The sequence below is a fragment of the Maylandia zebra genome, linkage group LG15 (genome assembly GCF_041146795.1).
Source record: "Maylandia zebra isolate NMK-2024a linkage group LG15, Mzebra_GT3a, whole genome shotgun sequence".
NCBI classification, from domain to species: Eukaryota; Metazoa; Chordata; class Actinopteri; order Cichliformes; family Cichlidae; genus Maylandia; species Maylandia zebra.
The window spans coordinates 26,390,498-26,410,661 of record NC_135181.1 but is presented as its reverse complement, the minus strand read 5'-3'; the positions used below and the strand labels follow the sequence as shown (position 1 = coordinate 26,410,661).

General features: G+C 45.6%; 2 protein-coding genes across 4 annotated transcripts in view; one reads left to right on the top strand and one right to left on the bottom strand.

Moving 5' to 3' along the window:
• The first annotated feature begins 1,530 nt into the window (after positions 1-1,530).
• On the top strand, positions 1,531-8,274 carry tmem242 (transmembrane protein 242). Its single transcript, XM_004561104.2, has 4 exons — positions 1,531-1,682; positions 5,010-5,110; positions 7,269-7,406; positions 7,924-8,274. The coding sequence occupies exons 1-4, from the start codon at positions 1,607-1,609 to the stop codon at positions 8,029-8,031; spliced, it is 423 nt and encodes a 140-aa protein (XP_004561161.1). The 5' UTR covers positions 1,531-1,606; the 3' UTR covers positions 8,032-8,274.
• A 720-nt stretch (positions 8,275-8,994) lies between these two features.
• arid1b (AT-rich interactive domain 1B) overlaps positions 8,995-20,164 on the bottom strand; it is a 40,191-nt gene continuing 29,021 nt past the window's right edge. For all 3 annotated transcript variants that reach the window (XM_076874209.1, XM_076874210.1, XM_076874211.1), the window contains 9 exons: positions 15,183-15,318; positions 14,640-14,815; positions 14,186-14,333; positions 13,626-13,742; positions 13,356-13,437; positions 12,500-13,253; positions 12,252-12,382; positions 11,527-12,169; positions 8,995-11,030 (listed from right to left, as the gene is read on the bottom strand). In XM_076874209.1, the coding sequence (XP_076730324.1) occupies positions 10,000-11,030; positions 11,527-12,169; positions 12,252-12,382; positions 12,500-13,253; positions 13,356-13,437; positions 13,626-13,742; positions 14,186-14,333; positions 14,640-14,815; positions 15,183-15,318 (3,218 nt within the window). In that variant the 3' untranslated portion in view covers positions 8,995-9,999. The remainder of the gene's footprint in view (positions 11,031-11,526; positions 12,170-12,251; positions 12,383-12,499; positions 13,254-13,355; positions 13,438-13,625; positions 13,743-14,185; positions 14,334-14,639; positions 14,816-15,182; positions 15,319-20,164) is intronic.

The following is a 20,164-nucleotide window of genomic DNA, read 5'->3' as shown; positions in this document are numbered from 1 at the left end:
ATCGTCCACATTCAGAAGCACATCTCTGTATAGTGACTGGTCTTATGATTTAAACAGGCAAATGTTCAGCATTCAAACTACAGGTGAAGAATAGTCAAACCAGATGTTTCCCGTTATGTCGAGATCAGCTAGTCAAGTACACACCTACACAGCATGTTAACAAACCGTGAAAAAAGCCACACAAAAAATGAATGATTGCTGGTAACGGTTTCTATACATTAGTATTTACAAAGGGTATTTTGTGACTTACCTTCAAAATTACAGCGGTCCCCCGCTATGACGCGGTTCACCTTTCACCTCACTGTTTCGCAGAATTTTCAGTGCAAGTTTGCATGCTTTTTTTTTTTTACATCACATTGTGTCCTGCGTCCCGATTGCTGCAGACAATCTCCTCCGTGACGTCTCTCCTGTACAGTACAGAATCGCTGCATCGATCGCTAGCAGTGTGACTCTGAAGTGCAGTACTGTATGCTCATGATAAGGATGAAACGTTTTGCACCACAAAAAATAAAATTGGCTACTTGATTTCACCTATCGCTGGTTATTTTTAGAACATAACACCCGTGATAAACGAGGGACAGCTGAGAAATATAACATTTGAATCCCTTTTCTCTTTTGCTCTGAGGCGCGGGGGGAAAATATCGACAAGTCGATGAACATCATTTACAGATATATTGGGTAAATGCCCGAGACATCTATAGAAATGTAAATTGCCGCTTGATTCATTCATTTGCTTAACTTGTTTTGGACCGTAAACAGGGCATGAATAGGACACCGGAAACAAAGCTCCCCACAGGAGTTTCCGCACCGGAAGTAGCATATGCTAACATGCACATTTTCTTTTAAATATTAAACTTTATTAAGAAATAGTATACAGAACATGTGTACAACCAGAACAAAATTAACATATACCAGGGGGTGTAATACAAAGAATTACAAACATTCAAATAATTGGTAATTACTACAAATAGTAATAGTTTTCATAGCCTTTTTGTTAAGTGATCCACTAATCAATTTTATGTAACATAAAACATCATTATAGTAATGTTTAAAATTAGGCTTTTTGTTACTGTATTTGCATTTGTGAAAATAAAATTTAGCTAAGATAACTAACAAGTTTATTATAAAGTAAACATCTTCTTTTTTTGCCTTCAAAAGAAACAAAATACAACATTTTCTCATTTCACAGTAAAGTCTTTATAGAGATGTCCAGCAATGAATCTACTGAAGTCTTTCCAAAATGTTCTAGCGTATGAACAGATCCAGAAGAGGTGTTGCACAGTCTCAGGATTGTGGTCGCTGTATCAGAATCATATCCGGACTACAGATTCCTTTTTGTGTCCTTTAAAATGTTTGGGAGTGAGACTTCCTGTATGAGCCCGACATCGAATCTTTTTTAAAAATAGACGATCTTTGGTTCGGGATTCCGTCTCTGTGGTTCTTTGCTCTGTGAAAAAAAAAAACAAACTAAAAAAATCATAAAATAAAGCTGTTGTACTATTTGTACATTTAAGTTTATTCTGTGTTCTCCTTTAACATAAACACACTTGTGTTCCTAGCTGCTTTGTTTCTGCTCGGACGTTTTACGGAAACGGACCGAAGCAACATGACAGCTGAGGAAGACCTGGATGTGACCGCGGGAGCAGAACGAGATGAAGAGGCCAAACTGCAGGTGTTAAAAGGTACCTGAGGGGGTCACCTGACCGGACTGCTGTCCACGCTGGCAGGAGGTGTTCGTAGGTTTCTGCTGTATGTTTTTCTGTTCGAGGCCACGACAATGTCGAGCTGCTGCGCCAGACTCCGCTAAAAAATCGGACATTTTCAGATTTGATTCGCTGTTAAAGGATTCCGCCGCATAGAAACACAAGATAAAGCATTTTTTCCTGAAGCTTAAATGTTTTCTGCTCAGTTCCGCTAAACAAAAAAGTCGAGTTGATTGGTTATTTCTGATGTAGTTACTAAATTATTTTCGTCTTCAGTCCCTTTCAGCAGATCAGACACTTGTTCTCAAATTCAAGTCAAATTATTTTAATGTCTAATCGAAAAGTAACTTCGGGTATCACGAGTTTTGGTGTTTTAGTACTTGTAATTAAAAATTGTAGAAATAAAGAACTTGCTTTGAGAGTTCTGCACAGAACAAATGTGATAGGGATTGTTGTCGTTGTTTTGAATTCACAGCAAGCCACCAGACCTCATTCAAAAAACATCAGTTTTCAGGAACGCCAGCATCGAGGACAGAGACTCGTGTGTTCCTGCAAATAATATCTTTTTCTAGACGACGCCAGACTCAGTTCAGAACTATTGCATTTTAAGGGTTGTCTTTATAAAGGAGCATTTGAGAAATGTTATAAAGTTATTTTACTCAGGCTGTTTAATGAATTTTCTTTGGAACAAACAGTTATTTTAAGTCTGTGAAGGTTCTCAGTCATCCAGGTCATCGTAGTCAAAGGAGCTTGTAAAGAGGGGCGTCTGGACTGAAGAAGCTTCTCGGATGAGAGGTGAAACGTCTTCAAGTAACTTAAAGAAGTTACTTGAAGACGTTTCACCTCTCAGCCGAGAAGCTTCTTCAGTTCTAAGGTCAAATGGTGGAGAGTCCCAGATATAAACCTAGTGGGAGTGACCCCCCACAGAGGGACAAAAGGACCCCCTGATGATCCTCTAATCGCCTGAGCCAAGGTGTGAAACTGGGTGTGGGTCCCAATCAGCCATTGTGTTTGTTAAATTTTTACAGTCTTAGTTCAAGCAGTAGGATCAAAGCCATTCCTTTGATCCTGACCACCTCTCCAACCACTCTGTGCTGGGGAAAGTTTAATTGTAGATACATCCTATCTGAAAGATCTGTTTCTTTTGATGTAGGCTTCCTGGGTTTACGACCCTTTGGTCAGCAGGAGGTCTGACACACACACATTCTCACATAACACACACACACACACACGCACACACACATTCTTACAGAAGTTCACACACATATGCATACAAATGCCTTGTCTTAGGACCATGTGGGCGTGGCTTTGTTCTGACGTGTTTTGTGTGAACGGTCTCTCAATAAAAGGTAGCAGGAGGAGGTCAGATCTGGGGGTCATTTTCGTGGTGGACACAGACGAGGCCTCCCTTGCGCAAATAATCGATCGATCGACTGTCTTGTTTTCTTCATGATGAATAAGTCTAGAATTAGCGGGGTTTGTGGAAACACAGACCCAACACGATTCAAACTCTGTTCTATTTAAGGTTCTTGTGATTTCGGAAATACAAGGTGGGCCATTTATATGGATACACCGTAATAACATGGGAATGGTTGGTGATATTAAAGTCCTGTTTGTGGCACATTAGTATATGTGAGGGGGCAAACTCCTCAAGATGGGTGGTGACCATGGTGGCCATTTAGAAGTCGGCCATCTTGGATACAACTTTTGTTTTTTCAATAGGAAGAGGGCCATGCGACACATCAAACTTATTGGTAATGTCACAAGAAAAACAATGGTGTGCTTGGTTTCAACGTAACTTTATTCTTTCATGAGTTATTTACAAGTTTCTCTTTGTTCACAGCCATTGACATGTCGAAGAGGTTAACACGTGAGGAGCAGATCGAAATTGTGTTGATATCTGGTGAACGCAGTAACCGAGTCATTGCAGCAGATTTCAATGCAAGACACCCTACGAGACCACCCATCTCCCATGCTACAGTTAGCTTCACTCAGCAAGAGCCCACAGCGTAGCACTCGCCGCATGTCACTGGAGAGTAGCATTAGTCGAAAATCCCTTTGGCAGATATTAGCTACTCACAAATGGCACCCTTACAAACTCCATCTACTGCAGCATCTCAGCGAGGATGACCCAGATCGGCGCACAGAATTTGCAGAATGGGCAAAACAAAAATTGGAACCGGACCCTCAGTTCACGCAGAAGATTTTGTTCAGTGATGAGGCAAACTTTTATGTGAATGGTGAAGTTAACAAACAAAACCACCACTATTGGTCTGACACTAACCCACATTGGATGGATCCCTCCAAGACTGTTGGAACAGCAAAAGTGATGGTTTGGTGTGGTATATGGGGTACAACAATAGTGGGTCCATTCTTCATCAATAGAAACCTCAAGGCCACTGGATATTTGAAATTGCTACATGATGATGTTTTTCCCTCTTTATGCACTGAAGCTGGCACGTTCCCTGAGTTTTTCCAGCAAGATGGTGCACCACCACATTATGGGTGCCAGGTCCGAGGATTCCTAGATGAACAGTTTCCTGGAAAGTGGATTGGTCGTCGTGAGCCAGTTGAATGGCCCCCAAGGTCTCCTGATCTGACCCCCTTAGACTTTTATCTTTGGGGTCATCTGAAGGCAATTGTCTATGGTGTGAAGATACGAGATGTGCAGCACCTGAAACTACGGATACTGGATGGCTGTGCTGGCATTTCTCCTGCGGTGTTGCTATCAGTGTGTGAAGAGTGGGAGAAGAGGGTTGCACTGACAATCCAACACAATGGGCAGCACATTGAACACATTTTATAAGTGGTCAGAAACTTGTAAATAACTCATGAAAGAATAAAGTTACGTTGAAACCAAACACACCATTGTTTTTCTTGTGACATTACCAATAAGTTTGATGTGTCACATGGCCCTCTTCCTATTGAAAAAAACAAAAGTTGTATCCAAGGTGGCCGACTTCCAAATGGCCACCATGGTCACCACCCATCTTGAGGAGTTTGCCCCCTCACATATACTAATGTGCCACAAACAGGACTTTAATATCACCAACCATTCCCATTTTATTACGATGTATCCATATAAATGACCCACCCTGTACATCAGCAGCTGTGCAAAAAGATTCAGACTGTAAGGTGAAACTTCAGAGTGGCACCTGTTAGCCACTCTAACTCTTCCTCCTAAAGGTTTTTTGCTGTTTACATTTGAGAAGCTACATGTAGAAGCATGTCCTGTGTCTGCTTTAATGGAGTGGTTGTGAACTTGTGGTGATTTCTCACCTGAGTGAGATCACTTCCTGTGTGCAGGTGCAGCATTTCTGACTACGGTGGCGTCCGCAGGGATGATCGCAGGATTCGGCTCCACATTGGCGCTCGCCAAGAAGAAAAGCCCGGAGTGGTTCAACAAGGTAAACTTAACCTGAGCTCACAGTGCAGGTGTTTGTTTCTCTCTCAGAATCATAACTCAGTCAGAAACTCATTCATGAAGCACACATTTGTAGATTGTCATCACTAATAAACATCTATAAATCCTCTGAGAAACAGCAGGAAAACGTTCTAACTGCAGAACCTCACAGAGAATCTCCATACTTTTCACTTGTTAAAAGGTAGAAGGAGTAACGTTGTCACCCGGCGGGCGGGCGGCGTGGACACCAAAGTTTGTGAAAAACGAGGCGACGTAGATTCTTCAAATTGTTACCTACTAAATTTCAAATCTCAGTGACCTCGACATCGACCTCAAGGTCAGACGTCAAGTTTCCCTAAAATGTTGTGAATGCGATACGATGATGCAGGATTTTGAAATTAATGCCGTAGGTGTGTCTACTTGGAGGCAGCGCCGGCAGTATTTATAATTTTATTGAGCTGAGGCTAATCATCAGTCTTTGGAAACTTAAAAATTGTGGATATTTTAACTTGAAAATGTAGCTGGACTGAGGATCTGATGGATGGCACACACTACTTCCGGTCCTTTTCCCATCCATTCGGAGGTTTCAGCGATGCTTGCGTGAGAAGCTACCGATGCTAACAGCAGCTTGTTTATGGCCTCAGCCTCCTGAAGACAATCGATGGCTGTCCGCACATCTGCGATGACGTCCGCCTTCCCTCCTGACTCGTCTCGACCTGAAAATAGACTTTCCGTGAAGTCCTGGCGCGTGGCGGCCACAGCTGTTTGAGTTATTGGCGACTGGCGGGATCCGATTAATGCTGACGCACATGTGAGATAAATTTGGCGTGGAAGCACAGACGGATCTATTTCAGTCACAGACTCGTCTTTGTGGTCGTCTCTGAATCGAAGCCTCAGGCTGAGCTTCAGTTAGGAAATGTAAAATCTGATTAGAGGGTTGAGGTCATTAAAGTGCAGCTTTTACTCCGTTTCAGCTGAAAAGGAAAGACGTCAGCTGTGCTTCCTGTCCTCAAACATGGAGGTTGTAAATCCTTCAGGGAGGTGATGGAGGTGTGTAGAGAACATCTTGCACAGATGAGCTTTTATTTTTTCCTCAGATTTCCTTCTGAGGAAATAATGGCCACCAGCACCAAACTGTTGAAGAATTGGAGAACCCGAGCACTGGAGCATCCATTAAAACGAGATAAAGGTGTAACACTATTGCAGTTCATGGCGATTGTATGGGTCATTTTCACACTGAAGGAGTTAACCTGATGTCACTCAGAGCTTCAAGCACCTGTTAGCCATGAGTCACCAAAACACCTGAGTGAAGAGCTGAAGTTAGTTTTCGAGAACCCTTCAGGTTTGTCTGATTGGCGACCTTCAGCAGCAGCTCTTGGATTTTTTTTGCTCACTCTGAGGGTGAAAGTTACTTATTTTTCTATAAAGACAGGTTTTACAGATCTACTATAGTTTTTTTTTTTGCTTTACATTGCACTCTTGGCCCCAGAGAAGCTTAACGAGGAGATCGTGCTGCCACTCCTACTGCTAGGCCAGTTAGCCTCGAGGAGCTACAGAGATGTTTTTCTTTTAGAGCTGGAGCCGTCCAAGCGATCATCATGAGGTGTGAAGCGGATGAGCTCGGCGAGAGGGAGCACCGGGAGCTGATGCGTTAAAACGAGAGAGATTGCCACGCTCGGACCACATGTGATCGAACCGGGCTTCAGGATGCAGCAGGAAGTGATGTGGAGGGACGGCACAGACCGAGAGCTGACGCAGTCCAGGACATGCTGCAAAAACATTTCTGTGATTCTGTGATATTTATCTGTGAGCTGCTGGAAGGGGTTCATGTTTGTTGGAATTGTTCCAGTTTGGTTCAGCACAGTTCAGATTCCTCCATCATGTGACAGAGAGGATGACCTCACACTGCTCCACCAACCGGACATGCAGCTGACACTTTAACGTCCGTTTCAGCTATTTGTTGAATTCCCTCATGTTTTTGGCTGTAAAAGTAATTTCACAGCTTCTGGGAGAAATAATTCCCGTAAGAAACGGGGAAACGTTTCTCCCACTGAAAACGCTACGTCCAGATGAACAGAATCAACTTTTGGAGAATTCCCGTAAGACCAAATGCAGCTGTAAAACCTGATGTCAGATTTTTTCCCTGCTTGTTTCCTGTTCAGGGCGTCACAGCGACGGCGGCAGTCCCGGAGAGCGGCGCATCTCTGGCCCTCAGAGCTCTGGGGTGGGGCTCGCTGTTCGCCTGGTGTGGAGTAGGCCTGCTCGGCTTCAGCGTGTGGAAAGTCCTCGGCGTTCACAGCGTATGTACCTGCAAATGGCTCAGTGCTGACTTTTATGTTTATTTCATAAATAATGAGCTTTATTCAGTCAGGATTTTATCACCTCTTTACCTGAACTTTTCTTTAAGGATTATAGTCTCTGAGAGGAAGAACAATAAATTTTGTGAAATAAAGGCAATTTATTTATGAATAATTTCTACAATCCTACCAATAAAATTACAATTTGGACATAATGTTTGAAACATTTTCAGAAGAAAGTGTTGAACTAAAATTCTGAGAACGAATTTTAGTTGTTAAAGTAAAAAAAAAGGTCTAAAGAGAGAGTAGTTGATGTAGATGAGAAAGTTAGACTTCGTAAAACTAAACTAATTAAAACTTTCTTAATAAAGAAAAATCAAGTTGTAAAATTAAATTATTTAGAAAAATAAAATAATTGCACATTTTAATGTTATCAAATATTCAATTTACTGAAAGAATATGAAAAGTTCTCATTCTTGTCTTTATCTGTTTTTTCTTTTTTGTTGGTATAATGTTTCAGCTCCCAGAGTTCAGACAGAAGATGCAGTCCTTCTTCCCGTCCATCCCAAAGAGCGACATAGCTGGATCTGAACCTCTGGACTGGGATGCAGTCTTCAAGTCGAAGTGACTCAAATCATCAGTGGGGTGAAATCGAACGTGTACGCCGGCGTTTCTCAGACACTTGGCAGCTTTTTGTTTTTTTCTGGAAGCAGTGGAGGAGCCGAATGAACCTACGAACCACTTTGATCCCAGTTTGGTTCTAATTTGGTTCCAGCTTGTCGATAATGGATCAGCTGTAAGACGAACAGACTGAGTTCTGATTAGTTTTCCCCACCGATGGAAGCAGTTCTAGTAAAGACCATGGAAATGATATTTTTCTCTGAATGTGATTCTATAATTTCATTCTGAGTTGCTGCTTTCTTTGTGTTTTTTTTGCTGCTGGCAGTGTTCAAAGCTGTGAGATGAATGTAAAGAAGGTAGAACATTTCTGAAAATACTGTGTGAAAGGATCAAAATCAGGAATAAGAGGTTGAGAAAACGTTCAGTGGAGTTGAAATATTTAAGGAAAAGATAAATGCAGTTAATATTGAGCAGCTGCAGGCAGTTATTCTTTTACAACAGAAATCACTAATGAAATGTGCTCTTTGCACCTTTTTCTTTATGTATCGCTCTGATGCCTCAACTAATTTCTATTCAAAGTACTCAGGATGTTGACAGCGTCAATCAGCACGCTAAGGTTAGCTTAGCATACACAGCATGTATCTGACAGCAGCAGCTTCATCACATCCAAGTTATCTGTTTCTTCGTCATGCTGGTACTCCAGTATACAGTTTGTACATGCTGCATTCTCAGCTGCTGTATGAATTTATAACGTCTGCGTAGCCATGGATATCTGTTTTTCTAATAAAAGTAGAGGTCCCAGCACAGAGCCAAGGGGAACTCCACAGCTAACTTTTGTGGCTCCTTGTTCAACAAACTAAAATCTATCAGATGTACTGGTGTAATGTGGTTCTTTTAGGTCCTACATGAAAGTCAGCACCAAATTAAGGCCAAAGTAAACAAGCTCAGAGCTGCGCTCACAGTGCTCAACCAGAGTTCATGTACATTTATTCTTTAACATGTCGTGGAACATATAAAGATCTCATACTGAAGAAACAGCATCTGTCAAATCAAACAGGAGACGTTCTGGATGTAGAGATTTTCTTTTTTTCCTCTCTCTTTACATTTCTTATAACTGTTTTGATGTCAGCAACATGATATAAGTACAGTTCTGCCTGCCCTGCCCCAACTGACCCCCGTACCTCCTGTACATACAGTCTCTCAAATCAAACACACCCTGTCAGATCAGACCCCATGAAACATCCTGAAGATGAGTTTTTTTGTCCTTAAATACAGAAACTCGAATGTTCAGAGTTGTGATTATAAATTCATAGAGAGTCGGGACGCCATCTTCTGGAGCTCAATGCACATCAACTATTTACAGGAGGAGGATGACGGTGGAGGGATCTGATTGGTGGACAAAACAAAGTTCTTAAAAACCCATTGGCTGATACTGCTGTGGTTCGGCAAAAATACTGATGGTCAAACGGCAGATGGTCAAATAATTCACATTAAAAAAAAACGCCCAAGCAAACATATTGCACCAGAACAAAGTACGTGACTGAACATCAGTATTTCCTCTGTCATACCACGTGAGAAAAAACAAAAAAGACCTATCTACAACACTATTTAAATAACCCCGCCCCCCCAAACAGCCTTGCAAACAGAAAGGAACAACCACAAATGTTTAAAAAAAAACATTGAAGAGAGCCGGAACCCGAGCCACCGTCACACTTTGGTTCAAACGAAACAAGAAACCGACGAAACAATTAGAAAATTAAAAATACAAGTATTAAATATTTTGTATTAAAATTACTTAAAAATTCCAAACAAACATTTGCAGATGGAGTCGGAGCTTTATAGATTCTATATATATTCATTTGTATGTAAAAACATTTCTTTTCTGTTCTTAAATAAAAATATAATAGGAGCCAGTTTATCACACGGGCGGAGCTGCTTACAGTGCTACTGAGCACGCTCCGTGGTGGTGTTTGTGTCATGAGTGGCCGATTTTAAACAGTACTTCACACATGATGGCCGCCACAGAGGAGTTGAGTGCGGATGACAGTGAGATGTCGAGCAGCCGGCTCTCATATAGAACAAACTCCGTCCGGTTCTCCTCTACCCGTGCCATGGCCAGCAATGCTTTGGCGGCGCGGCACATCATGTTGATGCTGGGCGGCTCTGGCGGCACAGCAGTGTGCAGCAGGCTGTGCGGGTTCTGCTGGTACTGGGCCATGGCCACACAGTCCTCCAGGAAGCCAATGAGTGTGCCCACACTGCCTTTTTGTTGGGCAACCGCCCTTGCCGCCGTGGGGTCGCCCTGCGCAAGGTTGGACAGCACAGCCACTGCCATCTCCCGGCACACCTGACTCTTCCTTTCGCCCACCAAACGCACCAGTGTGGAGAAGAGCTTCTGCTGGCGAATAAAGGGCGGCGTGGCGAGCAGCAGGTCCACGTTGCAGTCCTTAATGCTCAGCTTGCACAAACACTCCAACACGAGTCTCTGTGGCGTGAGTGACGAGAAGCCGCCCATCGTGGAGAACGGGTCCTGCGCCTCGGCAGATGGGCACACGATCCAGTGCAGTAGCCCGTCCAGGATAGGCAGGCAGATGCTCTCTGGGTACAGCGACAGATCCAGCTGGCCCGAGATGTTGGCCAGCGTCACCAGTGTGTTCTCCCTAAGCGCCGCCAGGCAGTCCCACCACCACTCGTCCCGGCTGCATGCCAGACCTTGCTCCTCCTCCCGCTGGTAGGTGGGCGGAGTCCGTTTCCTGCGGGGGTGGCGGTGGTGCAGCAGCACAAGCCGGCCCAGGATCAGCACCAGCCCAGGATGCCGTGATAGCATGGCGTCGTTCCCGGGCACAAAGGAGAGGCCGCGCACGATGTTGGAGATGCAGACGCAGCGTTTGGCCAGCGCGTCCTGCCACGGCTCAGCGGTGGACAGCGGGGCCTCATCCCAGCAGCGAGGCTCATCCTCCAGCTGGCTGATGGGACTCTGAGCTTGTGAATCCTGACCTCTGACCTCTGAGCGGACAAAGAGAGCAGAGTGAGATTAAAGGGGCAACAGAGACACCTAGTGGTGGAACAAATTGTAGATTTTTAAAAATTAATTGAATTTTTTTTTTAAATTGCAAAAAATGTAAATTTATAAATGTCAAAACATAATGTTCCATCAAATTAAAATTGAGAAACAAGTCATAACTTCATGATGTTAAGTACTAAAATTTTGCAATTAAAGAAAAATTTAAAAAATTTAAATACTGTGACATAAAATTTTTTAGAAATGTAAAATTTGTATTTAATGTAACTTTATTCCTCCGTCACTAAATTATATAATTTTATGTATTTTTTATTTATTGTAGATGTAAAATTGCAAAATGTAAGAAAGTTAGAGGATGCACAGTTTCAGGATTAAGGTGATAAAAAGTTTCCTTTAAAGTCTGACAATCAATAATCACTTTAATCATTTTATTGGTGATAATATTGATAAATGTCCATATCTCCTCTCTTCAGGTCTTACCTTCTCCTCCGTCTGGCTGGTTTTGCTCTTCTCCTCCGCCCAGCTCTTCCTTGCCTGTTTCACCCTCTTGTCCCTCTGCATTCTCTTCCCACTCGGGTGGGTGCAGAGGGACAAAGTCTCCTGTGCGGGACTCGAAGTGTGTCAGGATGTGAGTGGTGGAGTCTCCTCCTCCGGCCTTCCAGTGGAGGAGGCCGCTGATGAAGCCATTGGGTCGGTTCAACTTGGCCCAGCGCTCCTCCACCTCCTCCCACCCATCGCCGGTCTCAACCCTGATTGGCAGCTTGTCGTACTTGCTGGCCTGCTGGAGGCGGGCCTCTGCTTCCTCCATGTGCTCCTCCTCCTTCACCTGTGCTTCTTCTTTGACCACAGGTTCTTTCACCTCCTCCTCAGAAGGCATGAGCAGCGGTGGCGGCATGTCCTCCGCCTGCTCAGCTGACCACCTCTGAATCTTCTGCTCCAACGCTGTCTGGCCGTTGGATTCTGACGCAGCGGCTAGCAGCTCCTCTGTCACCTCCTCCTCAGGGAGGGGCCCCAGCAGGGAACCCTGCCTCACAGTTCCCACTTCATATTCCTTGAGGATGCCGAAGATCTGGATCAGGCAGCGGCGGTAAAACTCCACAATGAGCTCCAGGAAGCCCGGCAGCTGCAGGAGGAAGAGGAGAAAGGTCAGACTGACAGACATCAGACACACGGACGATGAGCAGTGAGGAAGATGAGGCTCTGACCTGCGGGAGGCTAAAGGAGCCGACGGTGCTGTCATCGTACAGCAGGATGTTGATGGTGTCCAATGCCCATGTGCTCTCTGCTAACAAGCCAGACTTCAGTGACATCATCACCCGCCACGCCTCTGGGGTTCCTGACCAATAACAGCACAGAGTGAGTGTCAGCTGACCCCGGCTGCCTGCCGGCTGAATGAAAACCTGAAGAAGAAACAACTCCCTCTGATGTGTGTGTCTCTGTGTGTGTGCCGCACCTGTGTCCTTAGCGGTCAGCCGTCGCCGTGGTTTCAGTTTGGGGGGCGTGGCCTCCACAGAGCCATGGGGGAAACTGACCTCCCTGTTGATGAGTGAGACGGTTTGAGAGGTCAGCGGTCCCTGCGGCGCTCCCAGCACTGGTGGTTTCTTCATGGAGGGAAGGTAGGGTGCGCTGTTGGGTGACAGCGAGCTCCCCATGGGCCGGGGAAATGTGGAGGGGCTATGAGAGCGAGTCACGTGGTTGGGGATGGTGGGTGTGGCCTGGAAAGAAGCGGGAGGCTGTCTGGAGGGCAGAGGAGGAATGGAGGTGGCGCTGGCGGCTGAAGAGTGGGGGGGGTATGGAGTCTGGCGCTGGCTCGGGTGACCGGGGGCCCACTGGTCGTCCTGTGGAGCCCTGCTCTCCTGGTCATCCCCTCGATAGGCGGGTCCCTGACCCTGCCGGCTGTACGTATAGCCCATATCTGTCCTGGGGTGCCACATGTTGGCCTGCGGCACTTCCCCGGACCCCCCAGACACCGCCGCCGGCCCTGAGCTCATCATGCTGTGCTGCGGGGGGCCCTGGCGGTCGCGACTGTAAGGATACGGGTACTGGCCCTGGATGGGCCGGCGCTCAGGGCCCATGTAGCCCCCACCTCCTCCCCCATAGACGGGGAACATGTCGGGCTGCTGAGAGCCATACTGCTGCACGCCGAACGCCTCGCCCTCGTGACGCTTCGCTGGCGGGTACATCCCCTCCATTGGACGCTTGTATCCCTGCAGACAAACACCAGAAATGAATCCAGACCTGAAGTACCCCCAGACCCCTCAGTGACGTGATTTATCACACCAATCGGGACTCGTTTAGGAGGCGCTTACCTGCTGCTGAGGGTACAGGGACTGATGGGAACTGTAGGCCATGCCGTGAGGATACTGCTGCCCATAACCGTCATGGCCGTGCCTGAAGAGCCAACACAGGAAACTTAAATGATCACATAATCATGTTAAACTGTTTAAACTTGGCCGGGTTTAGACTATGATCTGATATTTGGAGCAAATCTCCCGTGAACAGACAGTGTCACACAAATGACAAAGATGACATCACATGAAAGCTCTATAATGGAGGGCTGGTTACATCCACGCTCTCACCTCTGGTGGGGGAATCTGTTGGTGGGAAACATGCTGGCTTCGTTTGCAGACGGACCCATGCTGTTCTGGCCTCCGGGGGGCGCCATGCCTCCCTCAGGGCCCATCGCATGTTCCGGCCTGTGGGAAACAAACAGGTGAACTCCTGCAGTAGAGACACTTCAGCTGGTTTCCCGTGTTTAAAGTTGTCACCTAAGACTTTTTTAAAGCCTTGTTTGCACTTTGAGATTATTTCTTCTTCTAAAACATTTTTAATAATTGGTTCATAAAGTTGACAGTGCCATGATGATAAACAGTTACACGGCTAAACTTTTTAATACAAACAAAAAGAAACCAAACTGTGTGTGTACAAACAGCAGACGTGCTGCAGGGCAAAACTGAATCACTCACAGTTATGTGCACTTTTTCATTCATAGATTTTAAATACATTCAGAAAAACTGGACTCCTGTGAAACACGAAAGACATTTTTTTAGTCTAACTGGTGGGAATACAGTGGTTGAGTTCAGACAGACTCACATCTGTGTGGGGCTAACGCTTCTTTAAATCTTGAGCAGAATCTCACCTGCGCTCATAGCCGGGGCTGTAGGAGTACTGGGATCTGGGGCCCATCCCTGCCAGCGGTCCAGAGGGTGGCCCACGGTGGTACATGTCCTGCATGGCTCCACCGCTGGGCATCTGACCGGGACTGAAGGCCTCGCCGGGACCCGGACCTGACGGCAGAATCAAAAACCTGCTGTGAACCCCAGAAAGACACACTGATCCTGAGCTATGTGTTAAACTATGAACCCTGATGTGAAACTGGCTCGGTGGTGATGTACGATAATGTGATGTAATCTGCAGCAGCTCCTGCAGTCAAGACTGCAGTCAGACTGAAAGTTCAAGCTTCAACCACCAGGGGGAAGCAGTGGACTAAATACAGTAGAACTGCATGGATTACTGCTTCTTGAAAACACAAAGTGTTATCAGTGTTCCTGGTTCTCAAACAAACACGTCCTCCTCAGTTCTTCCCTCCTCACCCTTCCTCACTCCTCCATAAGGGTCTTTGTTGGCATCATACTGCATCCTCATAGGGTCTCCTGGACCACCTCCCTGCTGGTAGGGAGCACCGCCGGGTCCCAGGCCTCGTTTGCTGTGGAAGGCTGGATCGCTACCCTCAGAGAATGGGTCCTGCACACTGACTCCTCCCACGCTCCTAAACATAAAACACAGACATGAGAGTCACATGAAAGTGTTCGGGTTCACATCATTACCTCCACACGCAGCATAAAACCTGCAGATGGATGGTAACAGAGGCAGCTGTAACTGCTAGCTGTCTGCTAGCTTCACCTGAGCTGGTCCTTCTGGAGCCTTTTTAGTGACATCATGTGACCAATAACATGGCGCCTGTGAGGTTACTGCACCAACAGACTGAGCCTGATGTGTAATTCGGAGGCATCACAGTTGCAGCTGTGAAATCGTGATGCGAACGAAAACCTTTAAGTTCCACTCTGTTGTGGCTTCTTCATGTTCTTCATGTGCAGTTTGCTCAGGTGTGTTTAACACTGAAGCTCTGCCCCTACCTGTTTCCAGGCTGGGGGGCCATGTGGCTCTGCGGGGTGGAGGCGGGGGTCGGGGGCTTCAGGTCTCCGGGGGCATCGGTCAGGGAGCTGCTGCTGGACTGAGGGGTGTTTGGACCCTGCAGAGAGCCCGAGTTCGCTGCAGAGACACAGACCAGAGTTACATAATCATGTGACATCACACCGCACACCAGAGCTCAGACACGCCTTCTTCATCAGCTGCTGTCTAATCAATTGGCTGACCCACAAATCACTGAATTTTATATTTTCAAACAGTTTATAGGAACATTTTAGGTTTGTTTGCGTCTTGTAAGACAAAATAAATAAAGTCGACTCAAACCTCATTTTACAAACCAAACATTTGATTGATTTGATAAGTGATGCGGCCGATAGCTGTGACCTTCACCACTCTGTGATAAATCAGTGCACGGGTTTCACTGTGCAGAGCTCTAAAAGTTACAACTAAAATTTTAAAATGAACCCTAAAATTTACAGGCAACCAATGAAGAGAAGCCAAAACTGGAGTAATGTGTGACCTCTTGTTTGTACCAGTTAAAAGTCTTGCCGCTGCATTCTGTACAGACTGAAGGCGATCCAGAGCTGATTTGCTGAGACACGTAAAAAGACCGTTACAATAATCCAAACGAGAAGAGATAAAAGCATGAAGAATCATCTCAAGTTCTGCCTTTGACACCAGTAGCCTGAGTTTAGAAATGTTTCTTAGATGATAAAAACAGTTCCGGGCAAGTTGTTTAGAGTGTTTCTCAAGAGACATTGAACTGTCAAATATAACACCTAAGTTTCTGAGACTCGACTGAAATGAAGGGTCTAAAAAACTGATATGCTGCCTAATTTCTGAGAGCATGTGATCAGGTGCAATAATCAAGGTTTCTGTTTTATCTGCATTTAACTGAAGGAAATTGTCATTTAACCATTGTTTGATTTCTGACAGACAATTATTTAAACAAGACAATTTATACAACTCAGAAGCTTTGAAAGAACAGTACAACTGAATGTCATCAGCATAGAGATGATAAGAAATATTATTGTAACGTCTGATAATGTGGCCTAGAGGGAGTATATACAGCAAAAAGAGAATAGGACCTAAAACAGATCCTTGAGGTACCCCAGAAGACAGAACTGATGTTTCCGACAGCACATGATTTATACAGACAGTAAAGGATCTCTCAGATAGATACGACATAAACCATTTTAAAACAACACCAGTAATCCCAAACAAGTCCTTCAGCCTATTTATCATGATGCTGTGATCAACAGTATCAAAAGCAGAGCTGAGATCCAACATAACCAGAACAGTGTACTCTCCAGAGTCTGCTGCCATCAGAATGTCACTAGACACCAGACTGGAAAATGTCCAGAACATTGTTCTTTTCCAAAAAGTTGTTAAGTTGTTCTGCAACTGTTTTTTCCAAGATCTTTGACACCAATGATAATTTTGATATCGGCCTGTAACTGCTTGGAAGAGATGGGTCCAAATTTGGTTTCTTTAATATTGGTTCAACAATAGCTTGTTTAAAATAGCTGGGAACTGAGCCAGTATAAAGAGAAGTATTAATTATTTCTCCGTCTCTGGGCTGGGGCCCTGGCCGGGCCTCGGGGGCTTGGGTCCTGGTTGGCCTGGGCCCCCTTTCCCTGGCGGGTCGCGGAGTATGGGGGTGCCTACTGGGGTCAGCAGGGGAGCTGGCCCCAGGGAGGGGTCACTTGCCCCTCCCTTCCTTCCCTCCCCATCTCCAGCAGCCTCCCTCTTCCCGCTCCACCACAACCACCCACACATGCAGGGCCTTGGAGTAGGGGTATGTCACCAGGGTGCAGAGGAGGCTACCCCCCCGTCCCCTTCTGGCTGCCTCTGCCTCAATTTTATCCCACAACTTAGACATTCACATTACTCACACTCTCATTACACATACATATAGGATCTTGGGGGTGGGAACGCTACACGGACTCCAAAAGACCATCAGGGTGTACACCTCACCCCTGGCGTCGTTGCCCACCTCTCAATTTTAAATACATGTAGACATTGAGGGCTAGCAGGAGGGACTATGCGCTTACCTGCTGCTCTCTGGCAGGTAGCTCCAAGCCCTCCTGGGTTTTAAATGCACCTTAGAACACACATGCATCAACACTACAATGAGCGGGTGGAGGGAGGTTTGGAGTCTTCTCTCACCCCCATTCTCTGCGACCTGCTGGAGCGGGGGGGCTAGGAGGAGTTGGCCGTCCGACTGCGGTCTGGAGTGTGGGGCCTCCCTGCTGCTGCGGAGTCGGGGCGGTCTGCCTCTCCCCACCGCAGGGAAAAGGGTAACACGGTCTGGGTGCAGTTCCCCCCTCCAGGGGCAAGGGTACCTAGACCCGGTTCGTAGAGTACGCTTGGGGAGTGTGATCATGTGTACAGCGTCTCTTTATGTCTGTCTCCACGTTGGTTGAGTGTGGAGTAAGTGCATATGAGAGCATGAGGGTGGGAATGGATGTTTGTGTCTGTGTGTGCCTGTATGTCTGTGTCTATATGTCAGGTTGGGTGTCAGGCGCCACCTCTCTGGGGACATCTCAGGCCCTCCAAGGTTTGGAGGTCTATCTCCCCCCCCCCCCCACCACTTCCCCTGCCAGTGGCGGACTCCCTCAGACATCGGTGCGTTGGTGGTTCTTTGTGTCTGGGGGTGGGCGTCCAGGTACACACCGGCTCACTCCTTGCGGCCGCTTATCGGGGCCTGGAGCCTGGGGCTCGCTCGGGCCACTTCGGAGGTGGGGTGCCCCCGGCCTCTCGGCCTGGGGCTCGGTCACTCAGGCACGGCTGGCTGCCGGCGGAGCTCACGGGCGCATCACTGCAACTCCCCCTGGCTTCTGCTCCGCGGCTGCTGAGTGAGCCCTCATCTGGGACTCTCCTCAGCTCTTTCTGGGACAGTGGCGCGGCTGCCCCTCTGTTGGTCTTCCTTGGTCTCTTGTGTTCTGGGGGCCTCTGGATGTCTGGAGTTTTGATCTCCTCCATACCTGCTTCATGCCCTGGAGGACGGGGCTGTGGCCCCCCCACACCCTCTAGCAGATCATTACATGAAGGAACCTTTAAAAAAACAAGCGCGTCCATGCTCACAGGTGTACACACGGGTGATCACACCCACAAACTACACCCTTTTTGGCTCCTACCTCAAAGCACACTGTGTTCTGTTGATCTTATGTGCTGCACAATAATGTTTAATATTTAGTATTTACTGTCATATTCCCATATATCATTGTGATGTTGTTTATTCTATTACTCTTGTTCTCTTCTGCTTGTTTTCTTTTTTCTTTCTCAACAGGTGATCCAGGTGATCGATATATGCATTTTCTTTTCTTTTCTTTTTTTCTTTCTGCCCATTCTGTTGTTTTTTGCCCTTCTCCCCCGTCCCTCTTCTCAGCTGTTTCTCTTTCCCTCTTTCTTTCTCCCCTTCTTTCCTCCAGTCAAGTCTGTCCCGTATTCAGCAAGTGAAAATAAAATAAACAATAAAAGGTGAATCAAATGGACCATTACGGCAAGGCTGGGATGGTCAATTTGGTAAAGTAAATCTGTTGGGCATCTTTCTTTGCCTTTAGACAACAATTCTGATGGCAAAAGAGCCAAACGGGACAGGCAAAAAAAAACAAAAAAAAAACATTATTTCCAGAATACAGGGGCCAATAGAGTCAAACACACTAATGAAAAATGATGGAGGAAGTACATCAAGGTGGCTTGAAGTCAGTTTCATTCAACCAAGCAGAGCACTGATGTCCTGTAAGGTAACAGGAGTAAAAGAGGACCAGGTATCAGAGGTAAGCAACGTGTCAGTGTGATACTGAGAGGATGATGGAGAAATATTAGACCTGACAGCAGCGACCTTATTAACAAAATAGTTAAAAAAGTCATTACAATCAGATTTAGTATAGACTGGTACATGAGGAATATCAGGAGAGACAATGTTTTTAATTGTATCAAACAATACTCTGGGATTTTTCTTTTTTGAAGCTTTTAGATTAGCAAAATATTCCGTTCTGGCATTTTTTATCATGTCGTTAAGTGAGAAAATTGATTCCTTGAGATGTACCCTATGGACCTCAAGCTTGGAAGCCTTCCATAAACGTTCTAATTTGCAACAATATCTCCTAAAATTTCGAATATTTTCATTTATCCAAGGACAGAAATTTGAAGAATGGACAACATTTAGTTTCAGAGGTGCCACCGTATCTAAAATAGATTTACATTGATTATTAAAAGACAAAATAAGTGAATCCATATCATTTTGAGCCATGCGAGGGACAAACATGGCAGAAAACCTTCTAGCAGCATCCTGGTTTATAATCCGCCTTTGGATCATCAATTTAGGAGGTGAAGGATCCACGTAAAATGACAAATTAAAGAATATACAACTATGGTCACTCACATGGACATCTTCCACACATACATCATGTATATTTAAACCCAGGGAGAAAACAAGATCAAGAGTGTGGCCCTTTGTATGTGTGGGGCCAGAAACATGCTGCTTAAAGTTAACAGACTCAGTGATAGTGATGAGCTCAGCAACAGTGTTACAGGAAGCGTCATCAATATGAAGGTTTAAGTCTCCCAATATTACAACCTTCTCCAGTTTAATGATCGATGTCAGAAGGTCGTTAAATTCAGTTAGAAAGACCCCAGCAGGTCCAGGAGGTCGATAGATTAAAATACAGTAAAAGGTTTTCAGAGAACCGACCTTCATCATCTGTGACTCAAATGAAGAAAAGAAGTCCGAGGTCATCAGTTTGCATATGAGTCTGTCCTGGTAAACAGCAGCAAGTCCTCCACCACGTCCTAAACGACGCGGAGTTCCAATGACAGAACAGCCAGACGGGCAGATTTCATTCAAGTGGACATAATCCTTATTTTGCTGCCACGTCTCAGTCAGACACATAAAAATCTAGAGACTCTTTAATAAAAAGATCATTTAGAATAAATGATTTGTTTGCTATAGAGTAGAGATGGA

Bases quoted from the DNA above. Each gene is read 5' to 3' on its own strand.
- tmem242 (XM_004561104.2), top strand. From the start codon at position 1,607: ATGACAGCTGAGGAAGACCTGGATGTGACCGCGGGAGCAGAACGAGAT. The intron at 1,683-5,009 runs GTACCTGAGGGG...TCCTGTGTGCAG, and splicing joins CAAACTGCAGGTGTTAAAAG to GTGCAGCATTTCTGACTACG. The intron at 5,111-7,268 runs GTAAACTTAACC...TTTCCTGTTCAG, and splicing joins GCCCGGAGTGGTTCAACAAG to GGCGTCACAGCGACGGCGGC.